Source organism: Labeo rohita, chromosome 17 (assembly GCF_022985175.1).
Source record: "Labeo rohita strain BAU-BD-2019 chromosome 17, IGBB_LRoh.1.0, whole genome shotgun sequence".
Lineage (NCBI taxonomy): Eukaryota > Metazoa > Chordata > Actinopteri > Cypriniformes > Cyprinidae > Labeo > Labeo rohita.
In genome coordinates, this window is record NC_066885.1 from 13,802,090 (window position 1) to 13,821,345 (window position 19,256).

Below are 19,256 nucleotides of genomic sequence, written 5' to 3' on the forward strand. Positions count from 1 at the left end.
TACCCAAAAATTAAAATTCTGTTGTTCCAAACCTGTATGACCTTTCGTTCTTCTGTGGAACTTAAAGGAGAAGTCCACTTACAAAACAAAGATTCAGATATAATGTACTCACGCCCTTGTCATCCAAGATGTTCATGTCTTTCTTCAGTCATAAAGAAATTATGTTTTTTTGAGGACAACATTTCAGCATTTTTTTTTTCATATAATGGACTGATATGGTGCCCCGATTTTAAACTTCCAAAAGATCATTTAAATGCGACTTCAGACGATTCCAAATGCGGTTGTAAACGATCCCAGCCAAGGAAGAAGGGTCTTATCTAGCGAAACGATCCGTTTTTTGTAAAAAAATACAATTTAAATACTTTTTATTCTCAAACGCTCGTCTTACCTTGCTCTCGTTGAACTCTGTGTATTCTGGCTCAGGACAGTTAGGGTACGTTGAAAAACTACAATTGTATTTTGCAAAGTAAGACAAGATGAGAATTTGACATTAAAAAGTATATAAATTGTATTAATTGTATGAAAGTAACCGATCGTTTGACTAGATTCGACTTTCTCGGCTGGGATCATTTACAACCGCATTTGGGATCATTTGAAGCCGCATTTTAACTGCTTATTGGAAGTTCAAAATCAGGGCACCATATCATATCAAAATGCTGATTTTTTTTTTCCTCAAAAAACATAATTTTTTTACGACTGAAGAAAAAAATACATGAGCTCTTGGATGACAAGAGGGTGAGTATATTATATCTTAATCTTTGTTTTGGAAGTGGACTTAAAAGAAGAAATGTTTCAAAACTGTTTTTTTCTTTTGTGTTCTGCAGAAGAAAGAAAGTCACATAGGTTTGGAATGACAAGAGGGTGAGTAAATAATTACAGAATTGTCATTTTGGATGAACTATTCCTTAAAGTAATCTTGAGATGGTAAAATGGTAAAAGATGAGATACTAAAAGTACATTTCCATAATTATTTTAAACCTCATGTAAACCAATGTAGTTGCACCAACATTGCACTCAAGCTCCCGAAAGCACCTGCTCCAAACATGACCCCAATAAAGAAGATGGTGGTTGTCAATCTGCTCATTGTTTTTTTGTCACACACTAAATCCCACTAAATTACACACAAAAAAGAGAGGAAGAAAGAGGTCACAACTAGAGAAAAGTACAGTTTATGAATCAGAAATAAATAAATAAAAAAGCAAGAGTCTTCTCACCTGTGTGGCAAGGGTGCTGATGAACGTGCTGTTGTCATACTCCCATCCATTCTGGCACTGGACTACAGCAACCTCTGAGGGGCTGGAGGAGTTTGACAGCAGGTGGAACTGAGGATGGGAGAACATGTGACAGGAAGCAAGAGTCCCGTCTTCCTGTACTGGAATACTGACAGTCAGTCTCTCCTCCTGAGTCAGGTTGGCAAAGATCTCGTCGGCGTCCAGAGAGCTGATGCTGCAGTGGTGAGAGGGGATGACGGCGATAAAATTGCCTAACAAAAAATGACATGCGATACTTAATCGCCCAACGAAATTGATGCACAGGACCATCTTCTGGAAACGTCCAAATCCATTAATTTCTGAGAGAAGATCTTCGAACTTCATCCTTGCGCTCTGTTGTGTTTGTCCCAGTTGAGGATCTGTCTCACCAGGCTCTTGTTTATACCTTACAGTCATAACACTCTAAAGAAAGAAAATGGTTAACAGGGGGATGTCTAAAGCTTTGTGGAACATTTGTAAAAATTAAACCATTTGGTTAAAGCTTTTGGCAATTGAAGTTCATTCTTGCTTTGTCATTCTGCCCTCAAGGCAGCCACATTCTGTCTGAGACTTATTTCAAAAATATAAATAAAATAAAATAAATAAATTACCAACCCTAAACATTTGACAATATATATATATATATATATATATATATAGTAAGTTATTAAATAAAGACCAAGACAATTCAATGATGAATTTGATTTTTATTAGATTCATCTTCTCTACAGTTTAGATTCACTTTGTCTGCTTGTAGGTCTTCGTTCCAAGCTGATATTCAAGTTGTGAACACACAGATCTTTTCCTGAGTAAAACAAATTAAACACAAATATGTTTTTATATTTTTATATCAAGTTCCTTTAGAACACAAGATATTTTAAGCATCAAAATCACAATTTTATTAGCTTAAATATGAAAAGATTAACTGAGCAATTAAAAATAGAAATGATTATTTATGTAGTAAATGTTTATTCACCTAGTCTTCTCAATGTCCTCAATGGTCTCAGGAAGCCGCACATTGTGGGTCTCAGGGAGGAGCAGCGAAAGGAGACCTGCACTGATGGCTACAGTGCCAAACAGGACCTGTGGCAGAGGAAGCCAGACCTCATCCAGGAGGCTCACAAGAGGTGCAAGAGAAACACCAACACGACCAACAAAAGAGCTATAGCCTAATCCATTCTGCCTAAGGTCAGAAGAGAGAGAATTTAGTCAGTTTTTCATTTTATGTACTGACACCAGTAGACTTGCAAATGATAAACAACTGACCTTAACACAGTCGGATAGAGCTCAGTGGTATAGAGGAAAACACATGTGAAGGAGGCCTCTGAGAATCCTTTACCCAGCACAGAAATGACTGTACGAGGCAGCCACAAATCTGAAGACAGGACCACAGATTCAATGACTGAGATGGATGACTAAAATGTGACTAATATCTTCAGAAAATCCACAGAAAATGATTTTATATTTATTTATTATATTTTATTTTAATTATGCAAGTCCTTTTGAATGGCATTAATGGTGGCTGGATGATCTACTTTAAACATTCAATACCAGTCAAAAGTTTTTGAACAGTAAGATTTTAAATGTTTTTTTTTTTTAAAGAAGTCTCTTCTGCTCAGCAAGCCTGCATTTATTTGATCCAAAGTACAGCAAAACCAGTAACATTTTGAAATATTTTTACTATTTAAAATAACTCTTTTCTTGAATATATTTTAAAAAAGATACATTCTGATTTCTGAAAGTACATATTACTTATTATTAAAAGTGGAATCTATCCATAAATGCCCCATTAGTAGGCTTTTCAAAATAAGCTGGGAAAGAATTGAGTATTTTAACACTGAAAAAAATCTACACTTATTTTGATATCAAACATGTGATTTTGACATCAGAAAGCCTTTTAAAAGTTTACATTTAACAATGACAGATATGCTGAACACAGGACTTTGACATCACAATGAATAACTTCTATGAATTTACATTTAGTCTTTCACAACTGTGGCATTCCAGTTAATTATTGTTCATTTATTTAAATGGACTTAAAAGCCAGACAGATGATTGTGATGTCATAATAAATGACTGACAGTAAATACAAAACATTTACATATTAAATTCAATGAAATGCCAGACATATGGTGACAACATTGTAATGAATGGTTGTTGTGTAACAAAATAAACTAAGCAAAACAAACAGTCACATGACTGTTAAATCATAATGACTGTTCTCTGTCTTTTACCTCTGGGAATGAGGACAGTGATGCCAATGCAGACCCCTGTTGTGACCAGAGTGCCCACCTGGCTGTACCTGCGGCCCAGTTTATTAAGACACAAATAGGCCACCAGTTTTGATGGCAGCTCTATGGCACCATAAATAAACTGGGTCAGGTACAAGTTCAGCCCAAAACCAGTGATGTTCAAACTGATGCCGTAGTAAGTGAATGCCACTCCGAACCTGCAAAAACACTTTACTTTAATAACTTATACCTGAATTTGAAGAGTAAACCATGATTTTATCTATTATAAAGTCTGTACTCTAGACAAAACGTTCCCACCAGGTGATTCCAGTAAGCAGAGCCAGTTTCCTCATCTTAGAAGTCCCCACAAGATCCAGACACGAGTACTTCCTTTCACCTCTGTCCTCAGTGATTATAACATTGGCAAGGGTCTGAAAGGCCGCAGTGTCAACAGCTTTAGGAAAATTATTAGAAAAAATTCGATTGCTTCCTCAATATCACGTATTAAAATGTCACCTCTGGTTTGATATCCCTAAGATTGTGTTGTCTGTTATTGGCTGAGGCACATTTGCTCAGGTAAAAATGGGCCTCTTCCAGTCGTCCATTGGCTATGAGCCATCGTGCTGACTCTGGGATCCATCTAGAAAACGGGAATGTAGGTGATTTGGGAAAACTGGACGTCTGAGTCAATCATAGTAATGTCTTACCTCCATGTGAGCACTGCCAGTCCGAGAGGAGCGGTTACTGTGAGGATCAAAGGCCTCCAGTCGTTGACGAGATAGGCAATGCCAGGCAATACCATAGTGCTGATAGACCAATCAAAACTGATTATGACACCAGCAATTGTCCTGTGTGCAATATCAGCCCATTCCACACCTGATGAACAATAATAAGTTTTATTATTTAACATAGAATGTCAGTTTGTGTATTAGTGGTAGGATTTTTAAGTGACTTTAAGTGACTTTCCTAAATCGTTATGATAGTAAAGTGACTTCAGTTCAAAACACTGATTCATGCAGGAATGACACAAGTGAGTGAATGTGTTGTACTGCTGACTGAAAATGTCTACTGCATACTACATTGGGTTTGAAGCATATTAATTATAAAATACATAAATTGCTCAATCCCAGGCATGTCAGAAAGCACTCACATAAGACGATGGAGATGATGCTGATGCCTGTAAGGCCAATTCCAGTGAAGAACCTCATTATAGCAAACATGATAAAGGACTGAGAAAATGCACTGGCCACCCCAAATGAAATGGTAATCAGGTAAGACACCATCAGCATTCGTTTCCTTCCATACCTGGAATAAACAGAATCCATGAGAAATATTAAAATATTAGACATCAACTTTCTTAGCATTCCTCAATCTACTTGTTATAAACAATATATATATATATATATATATATATAAGGATGTCTGTTTTATGATTTTTTTTTTTTAATTTATTTATTTTTTTTATGTGTATAGGGTCACAAGGTACACTACCAGTCAAAAGTTTTTGAACAGTAACATTTTTAATGTTTTTTAAGAAGTAAAAAACTCTGCATTTATTTGTTCCAAGGTACAGCAAAAACTGTAAAAAAATTAAATATTTTTACTACTTAAAATAACTGGTTTCTTTTTGACCAAAATCAACATGTAATTTATTCCTGTGATTTCAAAGCTGAATTTTTTTAGCATTATTACTGCAGTCACATTATCCTTCTTAAATCATTCTAATATTCTGCTCAAAGAACATTTATTATTATTATTATGTTGAAAACAGCTGAGTAGAATTTTTCCGGTTTCATTGATGAATAGAAAGTTCACAAGAACAGCATTTATCTGAAATAGAAATCTTTTGTAACATTGTAAATTTGTTTATCATTACTTAAAAAAAAAAAAATCCATTTAAAGCATTCTTGTTAAATAAAAATATTATTTTCTATAATCCCCCGCCCTCCCCAAAAAATCTGATGGCTCAATAAGTGTATTTCACCTTTATTCCTCAAGGTGGCACTGTTTAGACAATGATGACATTATGTTTCACTCATAATTACCGCAGGCATAAAACAAAAGAATATCATGCACAAAAACTGAACTGGCCTGAATGGCTTTACTGCAGAGCAATTACTGTACGCACTGAAATATTATCTCACTGTCATTTCATGGTGGATGTGGTGAATAAGTTGCCAGCGATCAAAATATTGATTTTGAAATTAATTGAAAAAGGTCTTTGTGACAATGAATCAATTTGTCCTGAATGATTCTCTCTCTCTCAAATGCATGTACCATTGTTTGTTCATTACAGTGAATCGATTCTTCTTAAACAATTCTCTCGTTCATATGCATGTAGCATTGTAAGACTGGTTCATTCTAGTGCATCGATTCATACTAAATGGTCTTTTCTTTTATATGCATGTAGTAGTGTTGGAAGGTAGTTCATTCATCCTAACTATATATATATATATATATATATATATATATATTTTTTTTTTTTTTTTTTTTTTTTCTGATTCATTGTAGTGAATCACTCAAAAAATGAGTCTCTGTACTGTATCTAAATTTTTTATCCAGTTATGTACATTGGAATTTAACTTACTCAAATTTATACTTTAACCATTATTGAGTTGTCCATTTATTCAACACCTCAACACAAAATTTGCTCTCTTATGTAACATCAAAGTTTTGGTGTAGCTAACTAACAGTAAATTGTAGTTTAACTACTTAAACTTATGATTAGCTTATAGCTTGGCATGCTGTTGTAGCATCACTGTTCACTACATCTCTTGAAGGCCCAAATCTTTACGTCTCACCTGTCACTCAGCCAGCCAAAAATGGCTGCTCCTATCATCACACCAACAAAGAAGATGGTGGCTGTGGCTTTATTCAGACCTTTCCTGTCGCACACCAGTTCAAACTGAAAGAGGAAAACATAAGCAGAATTACAGCTATGTTTTATTGAAAACTTTCATATCTTTGTTGCACTGGTCAGTGAAACAAAAAGTCCCGCCCCCAAATATACACCATTGGTTGAGGCAACTGTATGGGGAAATCAACCCCCAATAAGATTACTAATTATTGTCTCTGATTTTTAACATAAAAAAAACTATACACTTCAACTTTAAAACTTCTTCAGGCTAAGTGGAGAGCATATTTTACAGTCTTAAAATTAAATTACATAGTTATAAAAATTGATTTGAATGAAAGACAAATAAAGTGAATTACCTCAGTAGCCAAGGCTGATCTAATCGTGCTGTTGTCATACTCCCATCCATTCTGACACTCCACTACAGGAAGTTCTGTGCTGTTGGAGTAGTTTGTCAACAGGTGAAACTGAGGATGGGAGAACATGTGACAGGAAGCAAGAGTCCCATCTTCCTGTGCAGGAATACTGACAGTCAGTCTCTCTTCTCGACTCAGATTCCCAAGGATCCCGTTAGCATCCAGAGAGCTGATATCACAGTGATGAGATGGGATGGCAGCGATGAAGTTGTTTAACAGGAAGTTAAACGGCAGCGTGACTCTCGGAATCACCAAAAGGGCGATGATACTGATCTGGTATTTTCCAAACCCCCCAACCTCAGCCAGCAGGTTCTCAAACTTCATCTTTGCCGATCAAATCTTCTGATGTGGCTCAAAAGAAGCAATGAGGGCGATATAAACTTGAGTTTGTTCAATCATAAGTCTACTTACACATTCACTGCTCTGATGTAGATCATTAACCTCTCATATACTGACATTAAAGACATTCATACATATTCTTTTTTTCAAACACAGACACACACATGCACACGTAAGTAAGTAAAGCATCTTGACTTAATGTAACTTAACACAGCTAAAGTACCAAAAAAAAAAAAAAAAAAAAAAAAAAAAACTTAAGAAAACTGTTTATATACTTCACAAATGGACAAAGGCTGACACCCTGCACTGTAAGATTGTACTTTAGTGTTTTCTTTGGTTGACCCTAACACAGAGGGTGTTGAAACCATAGTGATTGAAAGCCCTGAGCTTCTGCTAGTCATCTAGATAGACTTCCTGTTTAATAAATGACAGTAGTGTTAGACAGTACATAGTCAAACTAGGGAAAAAGGCTGGTTGAATGAATTATTATTACAATTTGAAACTACTTTTTTCTATTTCTAGTTGAGGTCAAAAGTTTACATACACCTTGCAGAATCTGCAAAATATTAATTATTTTACCAAAATAAAAGGGATCATAGAAAATACGTGTTATTTTTTATTTAGTACTGACTTGAATAAGGTATATTACATAAAAGACATTTACATATAGTCCACGAAAGAAAATAATAGTTGAGTTTATAAAAATGACCTCATTCCAAAGTTCACATACACTTGATTCTTAATACTGTGTTTTTACATGAATGATCCACAGCTGTGATTTTATATATATATTTTTTTAGAGTCCCTTGCTTGTCCTGAACAGAAAAATTCTTCAGGTCCCACAGATTCTTTGGTTTTTCAGCATTTTTGAGTATTTGAACCCTTTCCAGCAATTACTGTATGATTTTGAAATCCATCTTTTCACACTGAGGACAAATGAGGGACTCATATGTAACTATTACAGAAGGTTCAAACGCTCACTGATGTTTCAAAAGGAAACACAATGCATTAAAAGCCGGGGGGGTGAAAACCTTTTGAATGTGAAGCTCAGGGTAAATGTAACTTATTTTGCCTTCTGGGAAACATGTATCTTCTGTAGCTTCTAAAGGGCAGTACTAAATGAAAGAAATAAGATATTTAGGCAAAATAAGAAAAATGTACACATCTTCATTCTGTTCAAAAGTTTACACCCCCTGGCTCTTAAGGCATTGTTTTTCCTTCTGGAGCATCATTTGAACCTTCTGTAATAGTTGCATATGAGTCCCTCAGTTGTCCTCAGTGTGAAAAGATGGATCTCAAAATCATACAGTCATTGTTGAAAAAAAAATGTGGGACCTGAAAAAAAGCTGTTCAAAAACAGCATTCAGGTAACAACACAGTATTAATTGTGTGCTGATTAACATTTTTGTGGAAACCATCATAAATAAAAAATATTTCCAGAATCCTCTTTCCAAGATCCTGGGAAGAGTTCAAGCTGTTAAGCCACATCTAAAGAATAACTTCTCTTCCTCCAAAATCTGTCACTACTGCCATCTAGAGTTTATGTAACATGGTACAATTATTAGAAGGACATCAGGTATGTCTTGGTCAAGCCTTCCACAGCTCATTAACAGAGGTCAGATTCAGGTAAATGTGGAGCTGTCCAGGGTGCTGTCAAACAGAGCTCAGATACTAATATGGAATGCTGGTGCTGTCCATGGTGCTATGTGCAGGGGAAAATGACTATAAGAGAGAGATTAACTATAGAGATTAACTAAATTTGTATCTAAAGTTGCGTAATGCATGAGTAAAAAGACTGAATTTAGATTCCTTGAATACTAAGAAAGCAAGTAAATCAGTACAACAAGACTCCATGACTCAAGAGTTTTATTGCTTATATACTTAAGCAGGATGTGATGTTAAGTACAGCTTATGAAACTCGTCACTATGACAGGATGTCTTTTTGTGCTTGTGAAGTTATTTTGAATATCACTGTGTTGTGTCCTCAGAGATGGGCAACTTTAAAGGGATGTTCTGATCCTCTGTTGTAAAATAAATAGGATTCTTTCTGTGAAAGATAAATAATGAAGCAATTATTGTACATTTAAAAATGAGGTTTCGTGTCAGGTGTAAAAGTTGATGTTTCCAAAAAGAAAACAAAAAACTAAAGCAGAAAACATTTGCAAAGTGCATTCAAGATCTTTTATTTTGTGTCATTTTTTCTTATACCTCATCTCTTCAATATCTTCTATGGTTTCTGGCAATCTTGTGTTGTTTGTTTCAGGGAGAAGCCAAGCGATGAGACCAGAAAAGATGGCCACCGTGCAGAAAATGACCTCTGGAAGGAACTTCCACATGTCTTCTAAGAGCATGATAAGAGGAGAAATGGATGCCCCCAAACGTGCCATAAAACTGGCGTAGCCAAGCCCATTCTGCCTATCGATGTGAAGGAGAGTGAAAGGAAACATTTTCGAAACTGAGTGAGCTTAATAATTAAAAACAGAACATGGCAGACACTAACCTCATGACTGTAGGATAGAGCTCAGTGGTGTACAGGAAGACAGTCGTGAACGAAGCTTCTGAAAGTCCTTTACCCAACACTGCGATCACAGTACGAAACGTCCAGTATTCTTCACCCGTAGACACATTTACAAAGAGGCCAGAGAAAATCATCATATAACACATACTAAAGTACACAATTCATAGAAAGTTAAGGGCAGTGATTGCAACCTGATTCCATGCAGTGGTTGCAACCTGATGTACATCAAAATTAATAGAGTTTGAGGTAACGCTTTAGATTACAACCCGCAAAGAACTACGTAAGTAAACTGAATTTACGGTGTATGTTTCTGTAATTATAGTGTACCTATAAAGAACGTACATGTAGGTATAAGGGACCAATATGTTATATTTGGGTAATAAGGGGATAACAAACCAGATATTTAACCTGCAAAGAACTACATAAGTATACTGAATTTACGGTGTACGTTTCTGTAACTATAGTGTACCTATTAGTACGTATGTGTAGGTATAAGAGAACAATAGGCTATGTTACGTTTTGGTAATTCGGGGGGTAACAAACAGATATACAACCTGCAAAGAACTGCGCTAGTAAACTGAAGTTACAGTGTATGTTTCGTATTTATATTGTACCTACGTGTAAGTATAAGGGAACAATATGTTACGTTTGGGTAATAACGGGGTAGAAAACAGATATACAAATAATTTATAATGGATTAATTTAAAAAAACTTAACAGGTACCTGTTCTATTAAATCGTAAATTTGGTGTATCTATACGTAAGCTTTTTAAAATTACTGGGAAATTATACTCTTGTTCCATGTAGTTACAGGGTAATTGTGCCCTCTGCGGGTTGTAAATTAAAGTGGCGATTGTTCCCCTCTTGTTCAAGGAAGTTACAGGGTAGGTTCAATACATAAACACACAATCTGAAAATATATCTAAAAATATTTTTTTATAGTCGCTAATCCCACTTCTACCTCTAAACCTAAAGTTAACTATGACTGAACAGTTATAAAAATATAAAAAACAGGAAAGTGCAATCACAATCATTTATTTATTGCAAAAATGTCAACAGCCATACAAAAAAGTAATCCAAATAACGATGCGTTTGCAGCCGCAGTCCTCTCTGGCGGAATACAGTAGGTTTGAGGTGCAGTAGGATGAGAGCAGAATTTAAATTGTTAATCGCTGAAAATATTATCCAGATTATTGTCTTGACCCACTCCTCGAAGGCGCCCGCGCGTCATTCCAACACATCTCACCAGAAACACGGCATATCGTAATCTGTGACGAATGCAGGCGAGAGCCAATGAACGTCCGATTTTCCTGTCGCAAAATGCACTTTAGCACGGGTTTATGGCTGTTGCTGCTGGACTCGCTGCTAGAGATGGAGATGAAGATCGCCGGACAAAGCCTTGAACTTGGTTCTGGTCCTCGCAAATCGTATGGATTCTGAAGATCTGGGTTACAGCACACAAATAAAATGGTTTATTTGTAATTATGATGCGTGTTCGGTGTATTTTATGGTTCTATTGTTAGTCACAGCATGTTAGAGAAAACGCCTTTGTGTTCCACCACGGCAAACGAAGTTAATATTACATGAATGATTAAACGATTGCAGAAATATTATTTATTTTAAGGGTTTACCGTGTAGTCATGATAACATTATGTAGACCTATTCTTGGAAACGAGCTGGCAACAGAAATCACACAGAACAGAGTTAAATGTTATAATTTCATATTAAGTAAACGTTAAATGTTTAGATGATGTAAATATGTCAGTATTGTACATTTAATGTTTGTAAAAATGTAAATAAATGTACATTTTGTAGAACCACATTTTACGTCGCGTTGTTATATGTGTTGTACCCTGTAACTTCGTTGAACAAGAGGGGAACAGTCGCCACTTTAATTTACAGCCCGCAGAGGGCACACTTACCCTGTAAATACATGGAACAAGAGTATAATTTCCCAGTAATTTTAAAAAGCTTACGTATAGATACACCGAACTTACGATTTAATAGAAAAGGTACCTGTTAAGTTTTTTAAATTAATCCATTATAAATTATTTGCATATCTGTTTGCTACCCCCTTATTACCCAAAAGTAACCTATTGTTCCCTTATACTTACACGTAGGTACAATATAAATACGAAAAATTCACCGTAACTTTAGTTTACTTACGCAGTTCTTTGCAGGTTGTATATCTGGTTGTTACTCTCTATTACCAAAACGTAACATATTGTTCTCTTATACCTACATGTACGTTCTTTAATAGGTGCACTATAATTACAGAAACGTACACCGTAAATTCAGTATACTTATGTAGTTCTTTGCATATTGAATATCTGGTTTGTTATCCCCTTATTACCCAAATATAACATTTTGTTCCCTTATACCTACATGTACGTTCTTTATAGGTACACTATAATTACAGAAACATACACCGTAAATTCAGTTTACTTACGTAGTTCTTTGCGGGTTGTAATCTAAAGCGTTACCGAGTTTGATTGTATGGCTTTAACAAAACATGGAAAGTGTTTTCTCACCCCTTTTAAAAGCTGATGCACATATGTATTTTTCTATCTTAACTAATTTGCCTTAAGCATTGTTTTTCCTGAAGGCCTTGACTTCAGAACCACTATGATGAAATGGTTTTTCAGTTGAGAACCATTGATTTAAAGTGCATTTGAAACACTTTTGACTGTTTTGTTAGAAATTTAAATAACACATTTGTTATACAAACCTGTAGGTGTGATGATGTTAATGAGTATGCAGAGTCCTGTGAGCACCAGTGTTCCGGTCTGAGTGATTCTACGGCCGACCTTGTTGAGAATAAAGTAGATGAGGATTTTCGCTGGCACTTCTATGGCTGCATAAATGAAGTGTGTCAGGTAAAGATCAAGCCCAAAGCCGGTGATGTTTAAGCTGATGCCATAGTATGTAGAAGCAACTCCGTACCTACAAAAGGGAAAGTGAATGTAGCTTCTCTGAACATAAAATACTTAAATTAGTACACACACAAAAACCTACCACACTATGCCGGTGAAAAGTGTGATTCTTCTCAGATGTGGGGTTTTGAACAGGTCTAAGTAAGTGTAACTGTGATCCTGGTGTTCCATAGTCGTTACAGTGGACAAAGTCTGTGAAGGAAACGGAAAGAAAGGTGTTTTTAACCATTGTTGAAATGTACAGTTGAGGTCAAAAGTTTACATCTCCCTTTCAGAATCTGCAGAATGTTAATTATTTTACCAAAATAAGAGGGATCATACAAAATGCATGTTATTGTTTATTTAGTACTGACCTTTTTAAGATCTAGAACTTCTAAAGTTTTCACTCCCCGGCTCTTAATGCATGGTTTGTTATTAATGCATGGTTATGAAGTATCAAGGGGATGTAAACTTTTGAATGAAGTCATTTTTTTATAAATTCAACTGTTTTTTTCTCTTGTGGACTATATGTAAACATTTTTTATGTGAAATATCTTATTCAGGTCAGTACTAAATAAACAATAACATGCATTTTCTCTTATTTTGATAAAATAATTCATATTTTGTAGATTCTGAAAGGGGGATATAAACGTTTGACCTCAGCTATAGTTTTTTTTTAACTTCATGCTTCATGCAAATAGATGATGTTTATGTTTACCTCTGGTTTAACTCTAGATGTAAAGTCTCGTTTCTTGTTAAAAGCAGCACATTTTTGCAGATACTTGTATGCTGTTTCTGCCTTTCCATTGGCTATTAGCCACCGCGCTGATTCAGGGATCCACCTATCAACATATCAGCCAATCGTTCTTGATTGTTAAAGTTTGAAATGATTTTAAGAATTTTAAATCTCAAGCCAATCTCAGTAACAAACTTTGATTTGAGGCTAAGCCATATATATATATATATTAGAGTATATATGTAAAGTGTAAAATACAAAACATCTAACGCAAAATATATTATTAAAAAAGACAGAGAGACTTGATTTTGTCATTCATTCATGTCATGCATTGACAGCTCTTTTTAATAAAGAACAGAAATATATATGATATAATCTGGTAGAATGTAAAAAGGCTCTTTAAGGTCATTTAAGAGGAAGAACATTTGCTGAAGCTCATGGATGTAGCCAGTACTACACGAGTTTTATTACTGTTGAATTTCCTGATTGGTGTGTGAGAGGAACAAATGAAAAAAAAAAGCTTTCCAGCTGAGAAAAACATGACATGACCTTACATACAGGCCCTGACTGTGAGGAAGACTCAGGATTCTCATAAACAAACACATTTTTTTCTATAAAAACAATAATGGTTTCCTTACCACCACATGGCTGTAGCAAGAAGAAGAGGAGAAGTGACAGTAATAACCAGCATCCTCCAATCAGTGACTAGATAGGCAAGACCGGCCAGCAGCATGTTGCCTATACTCCAGGAAATACTGCCAAACACACCCATAAATGTACGGTGTTTAGTGTCTACCCATTCAATACCTGCAGAACAGATCACATTTATTCATCAAACAGAAACATTAAAGGGTACATCAGATGTCCATTTTCCACAAGTTGGTATGATTCTTTAGGGTCTTTATGAAATTTCTGTAACATACTTTGGTTAAAACTCCATGTCTACCATGTCAAAAACAGCTCTGTTCACAGTGAGCAATTTTGGTGCAAGTCTCTTTAAATGATAATGAGCTACTGGTCACCCCATCCCCTCTCTTCTGTTTTTTTGTGTATTTGGTGGTGCATGACATCATACTACTGAGAAAATCAAAACGGCTTGATAATTGAGACTGTTTAGGTTTTTATCATTGTAGGGTGGTTGTGTCCACACACTGCTAAGACACATTTATATGCAAACACCATGTAAAAGTGAATTTTGCATCTGATGTCCCTTTTGTTTCAAAACAGGCCTTGTTAATTGACTCTTTTTATTTCAGACCCTAAAGTCTTAGACCCTAAAGACTGGACAAACAGTTCAATGCCTCTCAGTCTTGGATAAAGAATAATGGCAGTTAGGCTTCAGAGAAGACTTACTGAGAACAACTGATATGTTGATGATTCCCGTCAGTGCAAATCCAGTCAGAAAGTGAAAGGCGGCAAACATGATGTAGGTGCTTGAGAAAGCACTAACAACACTGAACACTATAGATGACACATAAGACACCAGCAGCATGCTCCTACGACCATACCTGAAAAACAACACACAGATGAACAATGAGCATACAGAACATCAATACTGCATTCATGACATGATTATGTTTCTTGGAACTCTTTCTGTTAAACCCCTTTCTCACTACGTACACTTTAGTAAGATTTTGTACCTTAGGATACCACCCCCTGACAGCTTTGTACCTTTGCTAGAGTCTAAAAGTTTCTAAATGGAGGTTATTGGTGTTTTACTTATCACTGAGCACTCCAAAGAACACAGCTCCAGCCATGACGCCAACAAAAAATATGGTGGCTGATGCTTTGGCCAGTCCCCTCTTCTCACAAACTAAATCAAACTGAAGAAGAAAATAAAGAGGAAAAACTGTGAGCGGTGAGAGGGCTGAGTAGGAACTACAGGATACACCATCATTGGACATTACCTGTGTGGCGAGAGTGCTGATAAACATGCTGTTGTCATACTCCCATCCATTCTGGCACTGGACTACAGCAACCTCTGAGGGGCTGGAGGAGTTTGACAGCAGGTGGAACTGAGGATGGGAGAACATGTGACAGGATGCAGGAGTCCCGTCATCCTGTACTGGAATACTAACAGTCAGTCTCTCCTCCTGACTCAGATTTCCAAAGATTCCCTCAGAGCCCAGAGAGCTGATGTTACAATGGTGAGATGGGATGGCGGCGATAAAGTTGTTCAGCAAGAAGTGACACGGAATTGTGATGCGAGGTATAGACAGCAGCAAGACCAGCGCAATCTGGTATCGCCCAAACCCATCCGTCTCTTCCAGAATGCTCTCAAACTTCATTGTTACCTGGAATGTCAAGGACAGATAAAACATCAACACGGCGTAACTGATATAAAGGTTTACATGATTTGATGACATTTACACTGCTGTTCAAAAATACTAAAGATTTTTATTTTTAAATACAGTTGAGGTCAAAAGTTGAGGTTGTATACACCTTGCAGAATATGCAAAATGTTAATTATTAGATCAAAACATGCATTAAGAGCCAGGGGGTGTAAACTTTTGAACAAAATGAAGATGTGTACATTTTTCTTATTTTGCCTAAATATCATATTTTTTTTTATTTAGCACTACCCTTCAGAAGCTACAGAAGATACTTACATGTTTCCCACAATTCAAATCCAAAAAGTTCTCACCCCCGGCTCTTAATGCATTGTGTTTCCTTCTGAAGCATCAGTGAGCGTTTGAACCTTCTTAATAGTTGCATATGAGCAGGGCCGCAGGAGACATTTTCAAAGTGCGGGGGACCAAACTGTAAGCAAAAGCCCAGATAGTAAGATCAGATTTCCAGATTTCGGACCACCACTTCAGGCTCACTGTGGGACCATCATCATGTATTAAACTTGCCAGATAATTAATAGAATAATTTTGATTATTATTACAATGCAAAGTAAGTGAAATAAGAAGTAATTAAGTTAATTAAAAACTGTACTGTGCTTAAATGTAAAACAAAGAAAAAAAAACTTTTTTTTAACATTAATTTATATTTAGTGATTCCTCTGTGTACCAATAGAAGGAGCCTGAGTACCACACTTTGGGAACCACTGACTTAAACGATTATCTCTTTGATGAACTCGTTTGGAATTTAAGGCCATCACAAATAAACATGGTTTAAAGGCATCTGGGGAAATGATGACAATTGGCATTTCATATAGGGTGGGCATATATAAAATTTATGTCAACTTACCTTATTTGTCTTTTGAAAAAAACGAGGCAATACTTTTCTGTTTCGTTGGCTTCATCTTTCTTGTTGTGCCAGGCGGACTACAAGAAACTCGTGTTGCAGCTGAGACAGGCACAAGTAAGAAAGTTATTAAATTTCCTTCCTGTTTAGGATTGCTATCAGAAGCACCATTGAAAGATGACCAGTGTTGTCAAGTCCTCGGTTTTCCTGCAGAATTGGGCTACTTTATCACTGTTAAGGTCATTGCACACTGAGTCTAAAATTTTCGTATGCATTTTTTCGTGGGTTTTTTTTTTTTTTTCGAATTCGTCATCCTGTCTTATCAAAATGCTTGCTACGGATGCGAAAACGCAGAAAATCTAACCTGATCCGAACTTTTTTTATGACGGCAGTGCGTAAACTCGATTGACACCAATGTGAGGTCATATTTATTTTTTAACGTGTGAAAAATTCGTACGGAAATTTCGGACTCAGTGTGCAGTGACCTTTAAAGTGAGCCCAATAACTTGATATTTATACCCTGGAATGCAAATTTACCAGGGGAAACCCACCAAAACACGCGTATTGACCCAAATCAAACCGTGATTGAGTTAGTTTTGGGCTAGTTTGGAGTAGCAATTTTGCGGGTTTTGTTGTGAAAACCTGGCAACCCTGAAGACAACATGCCGTTCAGTGTAAAATAGGAATAGGCTAACACCAAACGTAATTGTAATTTATTTATTTTATTTTTTTGTAACTAAAGATGTCTGAAATTTACATTTTAAAACTTAACATTGTGTATGGCTTGAATTACAATGAATGTGATGTTTGTTGTCGGAAGTTTTAGGCTATTTTCCCTTATTAAAAGTGCGGGGGTCGATTGCTGTCTTTAAAAAACCTCGGGGGTCAAGACCCCCTGTCCCCCGTTGGAAAGGGTTCAAATACACAAAGATGCTGAAAAAACACAGAATTTGTTCGACGTGAAAGATTTTTCTGAAGGACGGGGCAGTTTAACTGTTCAGGACAAACAAGGGACTCTCCCAACAACTCAGGTAACAACACAGTATTAAGAATCATGTAAACTTTCGAACAGGGTAATTTTTATAAATTCAACTATTATTTTCTCTTGTGGACTATATGTAAATGTCTTGTATGTGAAATATCTTATTCAGGTCAGTACTAAATAAAAAATAACATGCATTTTGTATGATCCCTCTTATTTTGGTAAATTAATTAACAGTTTGCAGATTCTGCAAGGTGTATGGAAACTTTTGACCTCAAATACTGTTCTTTTCAACTTTGAATTTGTAAATCAATTAGTAAATGGTTAGTACTATCTGTGATGCAGCTCAGACTTTTTCAATGATTTTTATAGGACCTTGTATTAAGCTCAAGTGTGCTGATGGACTCTGAAAAAACTCTGTGAACCAGCATGAACTCTTTTTAAGTCCATTCCTTCACCCTACATTAGCCTCATAGCAGGCAATGGACCACAGGCAGTACAGTACTCTGTTTGAACGCTGTGCACAGCTGTGGAGACACACCAGCTGGACTAAAACACGACCCATCTTAATGCATTTTATAGCAGTTTGGATTGATATTTGTCTGATGGAAAAGATTTCATTCCATTATCAATAACAGTGGATACTTTTATTTTCCAGTTACTTCTCTTTTTTACCTTCTGTGCAGATATCCTCAAATAAATCAACAATTTATTCAGCTTCCAGTCAAGACATTAAAAAGTAATCAGTATTAAAAATAAAAAGAAATCACTAAAAAGCAGTCCACAGTGAAACTGTTGACTTTTTTGTTCATTAATTGATCACATGTATTAAAATAGATATATCTATATATCCAAGAGTGAAAAGACACTCACCTCTGCTTTAGCTTGATTTTTGAAATGTGTGATTGATATTTGTCGAGTGCCGTGATGGTCAAGAGCAAACCTAGAGTCAAACATAGACAGAAGGTTACTGGAGGATATGAATGACCAGTACTAGTCATAAATGAGGCTAAATGTAGCCCCTCCCCTAACACCCTTTATCTTTCTTCCCTCTCTGCCTCCTTCAGCCATTGAGAACGATGACGTTTTTGACTAAGTAACTTTATTTCTGTCAGTTCTGGCATTTCTGCTTTCACTATCCATTTGTTTATCGTATACCGTATAGTACATGTCTCTAGTTACTATACTGTCATGATAACAACACCAGAGTTTAGAATCACAGCTTTTGCTGTGCAATCCTCAGAGGAAATGGAGAGAGACATTTCACCATGGGGATTCGCTGTAGAAACCCTTCACACAAAAATTCCAATCAGAATAATCAGTCAGGAGTATGCTGACGAGCGATTAATTTGCAATCACTGTAATGGCCACTGACAGGTATTATACAATCAAATTATTACACAAAACCACTTCAGCAACATGAACTGAACAATTAAAGAACTCGCTAACCCATCATGTTTGACTATACATAATACCTGTTCATCACAGTTGTCAATTAATCGCAATCATGCAGACAGAATCCAAACCTGTAGAGGTAAGATTAGACCAAGTTTTGTTGAAAGTTTGAGAGATTGATGCGGAAGAGAAGTTATTTTTGTTTTCTCTGTGCACAAAAAGTGTTCTCGTAGGTTCATAACATTACGGTTGAAACACTGATGTCACATGGACTATTTTGGCAATGTCCTTACTACCTTTCAGGGCCTTGAATGTCTTTGAAGGGTCAGATAGATCAGATAGATAGAGATTTCATCTGAAGTATCTTAATTTGTGTTCTGAAGATGAACGAAGGTCTTACAGGTTTGGAACGGCATATTGGTGAGTAATTAA

General features: G+C 36.0%; 1 protein-coding gene across 1 annotated transcript; it reads right to left on the minus strand.

The window, feature by feature from the left end:
• Window positions 1-1,963: 1,963 nt before the first annotated feature.
• LOC127179632 (uncharacterized) lies at window positions 1,964-18,413 on the minus strand. The gene is made up of 20 exons (XM_051133294.1): window positions 18,303-18,413; window positions 15,163-15,549; window positions 14,975-15,078; window positions 14,609-14,763; window positions 13,894-14,062; window positions 13,238-13,361; window positions 12,623-12,732; window positions 12,336-12,550; window positions 9,591-9,699; window positions 9,299-9,505; window positions 6,695-7,085; window positions 6,283-6,386; window positions 4,632-4,786; window positions 4,189-4,357; window positions 3,998-4,121; window positions 3,800-3,912; window positions 3,485-3,699; window positions 2,517-2,625; window positions 2,227-2,433; window positions 1,964-2,055 (listed from the first exon to the last, which is right to left on the minus strand). Exons 1-20 carry the CDS (start codon window positions 18,384-18,386, stop codon window positions 1,989-1,991), a joined length of 3,318 nt encoding a protein of 1,105 aa, XP_050989251.1. The 5' UTR covers window positions 18,387-18,413; the 3' UTR covers window positions 1,964-1,988.
• Window positions 18,414-19,256: the final 843 nt, after the last annotated feature.

Coding starts and splice junctions, on each gene's coding strand:
- LOC127179632 (XM_051133294.1), bottom strand. CDS start 18,386: ATGTTTGACTCTAGGTTTGCTCTTGACCATCACGGCACTCGACAAATA. Junction 15,079..15,162: donor TCAGCACTCTCGCCACACAG/GTAATGTCCAAT, acceptor TTTCTTCTTCAG/TTTGATTTAGTTTGTGAGAA. Junction 7,086..9,298: donor GAAGATATTGAAGAGATGAG/GTATAAGAAAAA, acceptor TCAGAAGATTTG/ATCGGCAAAGATGAAGTTTG.